Source organism: Notolepis coatsorum (assembly GCF_963971535.1).
Source record: "Notolepis coatsorum genome assembly, contig: SUPER_7_unloc_1, whole genome shotgun sequence".
Lineage (NCBI taxonomy): Eukaryota > Metazoa > Chordata > Actinopteri > Aulopiformes > Paralepididae > Notolepis > Notolepis coatsorum.
Window position 1 is genome coordinate 585,439 of NW_028174880.1, and position 12,500 is coordinate 597,938.

General features: G+C 41.8%; 2 protein-coding genes across 2 annotated transcripts in view; one reads left to right on the forward strand and one right to left on the reverse strand.

The window, feature by feature from the left end:
- Positions 1-6,304, reverse strand: part of LOC311232717 (kelch-like protein 10) — a gene marked incomplete at both ends in the record, with an annotated part of 8,625 nt that extends 2,321 nt beyond the window's left edge. Inside the window, 6 exons of the mRNA XM_084338291.1 lie at positions 4,682-4,788; positions 5,125-5,214; positions 5,457-5,541; positions 5,608-5,629; positions 5,777-5,810; positions 6,188-6,304. Of these exons, the coding sequence (XP_084194417.1) occupies positions 4,682-4,788; positions 5,125-5,214; positions 5,457-5,541; positions 5,608-5,629; positions 5,777-5,810; positions 6,188-6,304 (455 nt within the window). The remainder of the gene's footprint in view (positions 1-4,681; positions 4,789-5,124; positions 5,215-5,456; positions 5,542-5,607; positions 5,630-5,776; positions 5,811-6,187) is intronic.
- The window catches only part of LOC311232701 (glutamate receptor 2-like), a gene marked incomplete at both ends in the record, with an annotated part of 168,415 nt that overhangs the window by 110,833 nt on the left and 45,082 nt on the right, over positions 1-12,500 (forward strand).

A 12,500-nucleotide genomic window follows, 5' to 3' on the forward strand; every position in this document is an offset into this window, starting at 1 on the left:
TCTAGTATGGTGATATATGACAGTATGGTGATATATGACAGTATGGTGATATGACAGTATGGTGATATGACAGTATGGTGATTCTAGTATGGTGATATGACAGTATGGTGATATATGACAGTATGGTGATTCTAGTATGGTGATATGACAGTATGGTGATTCTAGTATGGTGATATGACAGTATGGTGATATGTCAGTATGGTGATATAACAGTATGGTGATATGACAGTATGGTGATATGACAGTATGGTGATATATGACAGTATGGTGATTCTAGTATGGTGATAACATGGTATGGTGATATGATAGTATGGTGATATGACAGTATGGTGATATGACAGTATGGTGATATGTCAGTATGGTGATATAACAGTATGGTGATATGACAGTATGGTGACTCTAGTATGGTGATATATGACAGTATGGTGATATAACAGTATGGTGATATGACAGTATGGTGATATTACAGTATGGTGATATGACAGTATGGTGATATAACAGTATGGTGATATGACAGTATGGTGATTCTCGTATGGTGATAACATGGTATGGCCTGCCCTCTGGTGATCCCCAGGCCTACTATGTATCCACACACTAATGTGATGAAAGCCTTTGAGACGGTGCAGATTCACCTACAGCCGCATCACCGTCCAAACTGTAACCACTGTAAACAACCTCCCCTCAGGAATCATACAAAATAAAGAAATAAATACATATAACTGTGTGTGGGTGTGTACAGGAACACACATAAATCATGTATACTGAATGCACACACACACACACACACATACATTATGTAGCGTATAGACTATACGCTACATAATGTGTGTGTGTGTGTGTGCATTCATGCATATTTGATCATATGTATGTATGTGTGTGTGTGTGTGTGTGTGTGTGTGTGCTCTTGTATGTCTATCCTTGCCAGAACTTCTTTAGGTTATGATGAGGTAAATGAGTCGTAATCCGCAGACTAAGAACATTTTAGTCAGTACTGGGTGTGTATATCTGTTAGTGGCTTGATGTGATGGAAATTAGTCAGAAGGATTACGACAAACATCTGTATCTCCAGTATGCACCCTCCCAAAGTGATGATGTTTGGAGGGCGTGGAGGAGATGTATTATAGGACACGAGTGTCAGCTTCCTCATGGTTGCATTGATCCATTGGTGGACTGTTTCCAACATGGTGGACTTGATCACCTGCAGTGATGTAGACATCCTTGTCATCTGGGAACTGTCCATCTGTTAACACTTTGATTGCCTACGGCTAAATTCATGATATACCATCCGTTGCCATCTCTATTTGTCTATGGAGAAGTTCCCCTTCTTTGCAGGGCTATAACTTTTTAAATTCTATTGCTAGATTGCCATTATTAGGGCCCATTCAAGGTCCTATATGTATTGTTCATTGTGTAGCAACGTTAAACTTTTTCATTCACATATTCATAGTAAAATATGGTCTAAAGTATAAGTATGTTTTCATCTCTTTCTGCAGCTTTCTCCAGAACGTGATTTATAGCCCCAAATGCATTATATTGATGATGAAATACAGTTTGGTAGGAATCTGTGCGAGATCAAAAATTTCAATTGGACGTACTTCTAGAAGTTTCTACGTATCATCTGATGATGACCGGATGGGCGGGGGATCGTTTATAATTCCGTGGGCAGCGTTATATCATTCATCTAGTGTGGGTGATATGATCATCAGAGCAGTTTATATCGAACACGTTCAAAAATAACGCTGAATCTTACCGTATCTTCCTCGTGCCGTTGGACGATGAGCGTGGAACTGAAATATTCTTATTGTGGGATGTAGAAATACGCGATCTATTTCCAGGTTGTATAATAGTATATACGTCCAAATCATGTTGTTTATCGAGTTATTGGCAACGGATCGCTATGTATTGTGTCGAGATCGAGTCCCGGGACCTATAGAGAGTGCCCCGGAAGTAATATGGACGATCAGCACTTTATCCATATGACTTCCTGTTTGGCGCTTCTGCCGATCGGCCACCAGATGGCGCTCTTGAACCGCTAGAGGGTTGAGAGGAGGCCAGCACTGTGTCTCAGGGCTGCGGAGGAAAAATATGATTTCGATCACAGATTTTTGAAATATTGATATTAAAGACGAGTTAGGGCGTCCTCGGCAACTTTAGCATGGCTAGGAAAGACGCCTAAACACGTTTTCGGCACTTAAAGTGTTAACAACTTATTTGACAGGAATGAGAAAATGTCTTGTTACACCTGGCGCAACTAACTCCTCGTCAACAGAAATATCTCTACTTGACGTGTATTGTGTCTAGCACAATAAAAGCTTTCCCATAGAGCTCTGCATGATGTTTGAAGTGCTGCATTCTCAGCTTATTTGCTGTCTTCTTCTGTGTTTTCTTCTCATGGAACAACAGTAAGTTATTTCGCTTGATCGGTGCTGTCAGAAGTCTGTCATTTGATTCAAGCACTCTTCCTGAAATTGTTGTACTGCTCTTGTCCCGTAGACTGGAGTTGATGGACAGATACGGCAGCAGCCGCAGACTCACACACCTTATTGTCTAATGTAACCAGGTCTTTACTGCCCTCCTCAAAGGGATTCCCATTGCTCAGCAACACCTCCATCAGGTCTTTGGTATGGCGTTGACATTGGTGCTGAGATGCAGATCCTTTCTTGTGATGAGGACGTTCTTCACAATCATCGTTTGTTCTTCACAATCAACTGTTGTTTACAGTTCTCATATCTAACTCGTTCTCCACATATTTATTGTCTCATTTGTGTGAAATATCATATAATATATGCTCCAATCATGTTTATTTTATTTGTATTCAATTACTCATTCATGAAAACCTAGGTACAGGCACCAATATCACCATTCTAGGTTCAATAGAATAAAAGTTATGAAGCATAATTCGAAATAAATACAGAAATTGCAGCCATCTTAGATTTTTGCCATACCAGAATATTCAAAACATCAATATTTGAACTCCAGTTGATTCCTCACACAGTATTAACTTAAAATAGCAATACAAAATTATATTACACAGCAATTGTGTGAACATTAGGACGTTTTTAAAGAACTCATGATTTCGATTGTGGCCATTTTGGATACATTTTTATTAAATTCAACTGGTTTCTTGACACTCAAAATTGTTCTATATATCCTTATCTTCAAATTAGAAGTGAAAACGAAACGTTTGCATATACATTCTAAATGACTGAGTGTCCAGGCACCCCACTATCAGAAAAGTGTGTGGTTTTCTGGTCAGCAGGAGATGTGCATCTCTGGCAGCTTATGGTCAGTGGCATTGTTCGTCAAATAGTGTTAAACTTGAGTGTTACACCCTGAGTGCATAGTATAATAGACATATTAGCATGGTAGCAGTGGAGGCTGCTGACCAAATTTTTTGGTGAAGCACAAATTATTATATTATATTATATATAAAATTATATTTTTAAAACATCCCCAAGGCTGCAACACCCCCATTCCTCCCAGGTGTCAGGCTCCTCATTCGCTTCCATTCATTTTGGGGACCATGTTTAACTATCAATTCAATTCAATTCAAATTACTTTATTTTCCTTTTGGAACTTCATTTGTGCAGTTGGTTGAAAGACAAACATACAGTCACAATACATAGACACTCACCACTATATATAATAAAAAATTGTTAAAACTAGAATAAAAAGACCAACTACATTAAAACTACAGTACTTAAAGCATGATATATTAAAAGCCATGTGGAGCAGTTCTATATGTATATAAATAATAAATAATAGTAGTACAGGTACATGTTACGACGGAGACAGGTAGGTTCCAGTTGTGGAGTAATAAGTAGAGACAGAGAAGGGTGTTTACTCGTTAACGGTGGTTCTCTTTATTTGTAGAACGGTACACCTAGAGCAGTGGTTCCCAAACTGTGGTGCGCGCACCCCTTGTGGTGCGCGAGCGCCCTCTAGGTGGTGCATGACATGAAAAGGCTAATGGTGGTAAATCCAAAAAAAAGTGCCCTTTTTATGCCAATTATTTTTACCATATTTTCTTTTTTACCTCCATATAGAGAGAGTGATCTGCAATCTGCTTGGGTTGGGGGTGCAATTCCTAACAGGCTCAACCATATGGATAATTACACAAACTAAAAACAGATATTACATTACATTACACAAACTAAAAACTCCTCCTCCTGCTCCTCCTCCTTCTCCTCCTGCGCCTCCTCCTGCTCCTCCTCCTAATCCTCCTGCTCCTCCTGCTCCTCCTCCTCCTGCTCCTCCTGCGCCTCCTCCTGCTCCTCCTCCTAATCCTCCTCCTAATCCTCCTACTCCTCCTCCTGCTCCTCCTCCTAATCCTCCTACTCCTGCTCCTGATCCTACTCCTCCTCCTCCTCCTGCTCCTCCTCCTCCTCCTCCTGCTCCTCCTGCGCCTCCTCCTGCTCCTCCTCCTAATCCTCCTCCTAATCCTCCTGCTCCTGCTCCTCCTCCTCCTAATCCTCCTCCTCCTGCTCCTCCTCCTCCTCCTGCTCCTCCTCCTCCTCCTAATCCTCCTCCTCCTGCTCCTCCTCCTCCTGCTCCTCCTCCTCCTGTTCCTCCTCCTCCTCCTCCACGGGGAGCAGCGTACTGGCTCATGTTAGGCAGGCCATGCATTATGCAGCAGCTTAGGCCTCTGCGCCGGATCTTCATGTCCTCGGCTACAGTCCACCTGTCGCTGCTCTGGTCGTAGCGCTCCACCTTGGAGATAGAGGTGGTGGAGCCATTGAAGCCTCCGACCACGAAGAGCAGGTCGTCCAGCACCCCGATGCCAAAGCTGCTGCGGGGGGTGAGCATGTCGGGCAGGGCGCGCCAGGAGTCAGTCAAGGGGCTGTAGGCCTCCACGCTACGCAGGTAGTTTACACCGTCAAACCCTCCCACCTGAGGACAGGTCACATGAGAGGAATGTTTTAGTATGTGGTTAAGGCAGGCAGGCAGACACTGTATTAATCCACTTAGGGAAATTAGGGCATCACAGCAGCATTGCAAGTCAAATGATACATATCTATATAAAAAAATACCTAGTATAAAGCATTTGTCTCCGTGTGCACCTACCACATAGACTTGTCCTCTGTACGCAGCGACTCCCACTCCCCAACGCCTGCTGCTCATGGGGGCGATCAGAGTCCACTGGTTGGTGTCTGGGCTGTAACACTCAGCTGTGAGCAGATGCTCTGCCTCGTTGTCGCCACCACAGATGTAAACCTGTAATAAGAAAGAATATTCTAATTTAGTTTATATATTCCATTTTATTTGATTGTACTTTAATTTTCTTGTCTGTTAATGTTGATGGACCAAAGGACCAAGACAAAATCCTTGTATGTGGAGCTGACTTGATGAAGACATTTCTGATTCTGAATGATACCCACCTTGCCCTGGAGGGCTGCTGCCCCGGCGGAGCTCCTGTGCTCCAGCATGGGTGAGATCAGTGTCCACTGGTTGGTTTCAGGCTCGTAGCGCTCTGCAGTGTTCAGATGCGCGTGTCCGTCGTACCCTCCCATGGCGTAGATACAGCCGTCCAACACGACCACGCTGACGTGACAGCGGCATGAGTGCATGGGAGCCGCGTGCAGCCAGCTGCGAGTGACGGGGTTGAACCTGCGCACACTGTTGAAGAACTCTACGCCGTCCCAGCCGCCAACGCAGTAGACCAGACCGTGGAGATAAGCGGTGCCGAGGAAGACCCGGGGACTCTCCGCCTCAGCGCTCACGTCCATCCATCCACCGGCTCGGATATCGTAAGCCTCCATGCCATTGGTCGGGATACCGCCACTCTGGCCTCCGTTGGCCAATAGGACCTCCTGGGGCAGGCGTGGGCGGGTCAGAGGGTTTGGGAGCCTGTCGGAGCCAGGGGGGTTCAGGACGCTGAGGATGAGGGGCCTGCAGTCGTGGCTGTCCCTCACCACAGGGTTGTTCTGGACATTGTTCAGCAAGTAGTCAGGCCTCATCAAGCCCATGCGAACCTGGGAAGAGACAAGCAGACAGCGGGTACAACTTAGACATCGGTTGTAGATGGTTTCTGTTGCTAGGGAACAGTTTGGACCCAAATGTTTGAGAACCACTGTACTAGGGAACCTAGTGTTGTTTTAATGTATTGCAATACAGTAATACAATTAGTTACCTTCGGCAACAGCAAAGGGATGTGTGTTTTACGCTCCTCACGGGAGTGGTTGATCCAACGGAGGACGGCCTCGAACACCGTCTCCTCGCTCTTCACGTTCAGGTCATCCCTCTCGATGATGTCCACCAGTTGCTGCAGGGACAGCTCCACAAACTCCTGTGAGACGTGCAGCATCTCCTCAAAGTGGCACACGATGAAGAGATAGGCCTTGCGCATCAGGTCAGGGCAGTAGTAGATGTCCGCAAACCTCCAGATGCCGACACAGTTTTCCAGAGACAGCTGGCCTTCTAGGAAGTCAGAGCACGCTCCTACTATGCCAGTGACGAGAAGCTGGTCTGCAGCCACCAGAAGCTCTTCCACGTTCTCTGCTGTCACCGGCACAAAGTGTGTGTAGGCGTACTCTATGATGAGCTGCATCATAGCCGCGGACACCCCAGGGATAGTGTAGACTTGTTTCTCTGAGTCGCTCCAGCGAGTGAAGAGGGTTCTGTGGGATGCAGAGTATAGAGATATCTGATCAGTAAGCAACATTCTATCTTGTGTACTAATATATATTCACTGTAGAAGTATAGGGTCTTAGCACAGTAGAATTATAGTATCTTTTTACAGTAGAAGTACATTAAAGTATCTGTTTACAGTAGAAGTACAGTATAGTAACTGTTTACAGTAAAAGTACAGTATGGTATCTGTTTACTAACCAAGCTAACCTGAACCAAGCTAACCTGAACCAAGATAAACGTACCTGAAATAGGCGCTGCAGCAACACAGGATGTTCTTGTGGGCGTTAAACTCAGTGCTGTTGACTTTAATAACCACATCACAGAACCTTCCCTCCAGACGCAGTTCATTAAGGATTGTACACGACATTGTTTCCTTTTCCATGTGGGGATTTTTAAATTGTATCTACAGTATATATTCAAGCTTACAGACAAGTAGCCGGAAACAACAAGTGATATCTTCACTTGTCTTCTGAGATCTGAGAACTTCTGGGAGAATTGTTGAATAGATACACAAATGTTCTAGAATGTTTGATTATGACATCATACTGTGACATCACAAATGTTCTAGAATGTTTGATTATGACTAGGGCTGTCTTAAATGCTTCAAAGCTTCGTTCGATGGCACAAGCTTCGAACATTAAAAAAAAATAAAAAAAAATTTGCCTCCAAAATCCTAATGACCTGTCGGATATAATACCGAATATACAGACTTGGGGTCTGTAGGGTAAATACTTATTCCCTCCGCCCTGAACATTTATGGAGATGTATGGGCCTTTTAAGTCAGTGATAAAAGTGTCTTTCAAGGATAAGTAAGCTCCTGCACTGATTATTATAGTTCAATATTCAATATTTGATCACCAAAAACCCCCAAAAAGCATAAAAAGGCCCCTCCCCACCCAAAAAGGGCCCCCAAAAATAGCACAGGCCCAGTGCCCTTTTCAGCCTTTGAGCACCTGCCCCTCTAAAGTCCTGTGCACGGCCCTGGTACTCGGTTTGAAATGAGGCCATGTTATGTTCAGGGTTAACCCTTTCACTGTCGGTTGTGTGATAGTAAAGGGTTAACCTTCTGTGTATTGTCGCAGTGAAAGGGTTAACCATTTGGTAGTGTGGCAGTGAAAAGGTTAAGGTAAGGGGACAAAATAAGCCCTTTTCTCACAGCAGCCATTTTGACACTGCAGGGTACAAAACAGGTGTTATTAATAACATTAATTATGGCCCTGTTCCATTTATGCGTGACAGGGCACTGGTACTGTGCTGTCTCACTGGAACTACCTACTGTACCTCCTACTATATCTACCCATATAACTCATGTACAATAGTGCTGTTTATACTGTATATATATATATCAATATCTGAATATACCTGCATATAATACTTCTATATACATACTTATACACCTGCATATAACCCATATAACTCTTTATGATAGCATGTACAATAGTGCTGTATATATATATATTCATTCTTACCGTATATACTGTATATCTATCCACATCTGTCTGTACATACCTGCATATAATCCTTTTACATATCTGCAGGGCTCTACGCTAACCTTTTTCCCAATCCTAAATGAAAAAATGTAGGAGCACACAAAGAAATTTAGGAGCACAGTGAAACATTTTCAAGTAACACAGAGTTTATTATTTGTTCAGCTGAGTATGTTGTAGTGTTGTCACGATACCAACATCTTGACTTCGATACTGATAGGAAAGGTAATGGAATATATTATTAGATGACAGCCATGGAAAGTTCTTTATACAATTCTTTAATTCATTATAATTTTAATTAATATTTTGACGCTGTTGAAAATGTAAATAATCAAAAATAATCAAATGATTCTGTTACAGCTGCTGAGCTAGTATATACTATATAGCTAATGTCCATCAATATCTTCCTTTTGAATGAAATAGGTTCAGGAATCAGGAGAGAGAGGATGCAAAGCTCGCAGAGTTTTCCTTACACATAGAGACAGAGTATCGAGAGAGAGAGAGAGGTTTTTACGGCAACGGGGATGCAAAGCATTTTAGATAGGGATGCTCGATATTGGCTTTTTTACCGATACCGATATTCCGATATTGTCCAACTCTTAATTTCCGATACCGATATCAACCGATATCAACCGATACCGATATATGCAGGGTTTCCCACCCCAAAAAACGGAATAATTTCAGGTAACTAATAATTTCACTGGATATATATATAACAAATATTGTTATTGTTTTTCTTTTTTTTTTAAACCGATACCGATATTTTCCGATATCACATTTTACTGCCGATATCGGCCGATAATATCGGACATCCCTAATTTTAGACCATTGGACCCGTTGCTCGCGGAGTTTTCCTTACACATAAAAACAGTGTGACTTGTGAGATAAGTTGTCACAGAGCTGTCAAACGCAGGGCTGAATAGCTAGATGTCATAGTCATAGCTTCTAAAATTGAAGGTCCGCACTGCTCTGTGTATATTATGAAATGAAAATCGCTCGTCGACACGCCCACTACGCAAAACCATTACTCGCACACTGTGCTCCTAAATGATTTTCCCGGTTCGCACAAATCTATTTTTAGGGGCAAATGTGAGTGAAATGCTCGCACTATATCTGTACATATCCCTTACCTACTCGTACTAGTTACGCTGCTGGCCAGTATGACTTACTACCATAGTGTCTTTATACCTGTATCACTGTACATATTAATACTATATCTAAATCTGTACATATCTCTTACCTACTCGTACTAGTTACGCTGCTGGCCAGTATGACTTACTACCATGGTGTATTTATACCTGTATCACTGTACATATTAATACTACAACTCTGTACATATATCTGATTGGCACTAATACTCAGTAGTACTAATCTACTGTATATATTTTATACCCAGTTTAATCACCTGTACATTGTATATTACTGTTGCACTTTACTGTTACATTTGCACTCTGGTTGGATGCAGAACCTACTTTCATTGTACTGTACTTGTGCTGCATGATGACAACACATTAGAATCTAATCTAAATGGAATGGGACCATGATTCATGTTATTAATTACACCTGCGATAACATGTCAAAATTCAATTAAATTAAATTCAAACCTTTATTTATTCTCGAAAGGACAATTGAGGTCACCTTCATTTTCAATGTCGTCGAGAGTTTACAGACGTTTCAATGCATACTTTCTTTTTACAATATAATAATAATAATAAATACGAATAACTATCTATATAGCACGTTTCACCCACACATGGACCGCAGTCCAGAGTGCCCCACAGCAACTAGTATGCAATTAACAAATGGCATAAAATCAGCACACAATTGACACGATAAAAACAATGCATAAACGGCAGACATAAGAATAGGTATAAAATACAATAAAAGTAGTGCAACGTAGACGTGCAGACATAGGAATAGGCATAAAATAAGTACAATAAGTACAATGTTGCTCGAAGTGAACCCCCCCCCCCCCCGCAGCCAGTCCCATAACTATTCCTGGTCATTGTCGTTCAAAATGGTCAATTATTGCCGTGTTTTTGGCTGTACTAATCGGTCGGACCGGGAAAAGCATTTGGAGTACTTCAGATTGTTTAGTTTAGTTTAGTTCACTCAGTTTATTTGATCAGGGACAGTGCATATCAATCAACAGTTTATACATTTATAAATTAATACAAATTAAAACTGTAAATATGCCAACATTAGCAGGGTTGCTAGTTTTCAGTTATAGTCCCTGGCTGGGCCAGATGAAAAGAAACAGAAAAATAGAAGGATATTAAAGCTAATATAAAAACAGTTTAAAACATATTCTGTACATTCACTCTCTAGGCATTCGTGCATCTATAAAAAAAAAATTATAATAAAATAAAACAGTGTACAGGGACAAATCAAAGCTCTACATGTATAAACACCGTGCCAAAAGCTATTACAAATCAGGGAGAGGAGTGCAAAAAAGGAGGCGAACACCCCCCCTCCCCTCCTCTCCTCTCCTCTCTCCCGTCTGAACGAACTACCAGCATTCCGATCCAAAAATGTGTACTAACTAGAGTCGACTATTAGAAAAGATTTTCAAATGTAAAAGATCAGTTGATCTAGTAACGTTATTGAATCACCTACCTTGTCTTTCACAATACAATACACATGTCATCGATGAGCTGATGCTGTGCCTCGCTCACCCATCCTCCGCACACCGTCTGGTTGTAGGCAATATTAGGCATCCAAACCTTTGTAAGATTTAAGGTCTTCATCTGTGCGTGGGCTTGGTGAAAACACGAGGTAGTTCACTATGTCGAGATGGGCACTAAAAGGCAGAGTTGTCGGGTCGTAACTCCAAGATGAAGGAGCCGGCTCGTACGGATCTGCTCCGAGTTTATCAGAATATCGCGCCCTTTCCTGCCGACTAAAAGGGCGGGATCCACGAAGAATGGACTGCACGGTGCTAATTGCACCCTTACTTACAATTCACTATGAATTGAAAATGGGGGACCCTGATGTAAACAAGACGAAAGTCCTTCTCTGGTCTGCATCCCCTTAACAATTGTGTGTATTGAGCCGTACTGTACTGTACCCATTCTGCAATCTGTTAATAAAATGTTCATTCAATCAATCACTTTCGTCTTGTTTACATCAGGGTCCCCCATTTTCAATTCATAATGAATTGTAAGTAAGGGTGCAATTAGCACCGTGCAGTCCATTCTTTGTGGATCTAGCCCTGTCCTTCTCTGTAGGTTCTAGCAGCTTCCACACGCTTTCCTGAACTTTCCTGTGGTTTAGACTTTAGACGTCCTAGAATCCTAAAAGGTCGACTTAAATCAAACATTCAGCCTGGAATCCATTCTGATGCTTAGATCCCAGTATCTCCCCAATGGCCGCGCATCCGGGTTACTGACCAAATTGTGACATCGGTGCAAACACTCTATGTACAGTATGGTACTATGTACAGTATGGTACTATGTACAGTATGGTACATTTTGGTAAAGTATGGTACATTATGGTAAAGTATGGTACAGTGTACATTATGGTACATTTTGGTACAGTATGGTACATTATGGTAAAGTATGGTACAGTATGGTACAGTGTACATTATGGTAAAGTATGGTACAGTATGGTACAGTGTACATTATGGTACAGTATGGTACATTATGGTACTATGCACAGTATGGTACTATGTACAGTATGGTAATATGTACAGTATGGTATTATTGTAAAGTATGGTAATATGTACAGTATGGTATTATGGTACAGTATGGTAACATGTACAGTATGGTAACATGTACAGTATGGTATTATGGTACAGTATGGTAATATGTACAGTATGGTAATATGTACAGTATGGAATTATGGTACATTATGGTACTATGTACAGTATGGTATTATGGTACAGTATGGTAATATGTACAGTATGGTATTATGGTACATTATGGTACTATGTACAGTATGGTATTATGGTACAGTATGGTAATATGTACAGTATGGTATTATGGTACATTATGGTAATATGTACAGTATGGTATTATGGTACAGTATGGTAATATGTACAGTATGGTATTATGGTACATTATGGTACTATGTACAGTATGGTATTATGGTACAGTATGGTAATATGTTCAGTATGGTAATATGTTCAGTATGGTAATATGTTCAGTATGGTAATATGTACTATGTAGCAGATACATACAGGCGTGTCCTCGTAGTGTCTGCAGTGTGTGTGTAGCGTGTCTGCGGTGTGTGTGTAGCGTGTCTGTGGTGTGTGTGTGTGTGTGTAGCGTGTCAGTAGTGTGTGTGTGTGGAGTGTGTGTCTGTGCGGATTTGTGTCGGTCAGTGCATTGTATGCATGTGTGTTTGTTTGGCCGCCTGTATGATTTTGTGTGTGTGTGTGCGTGT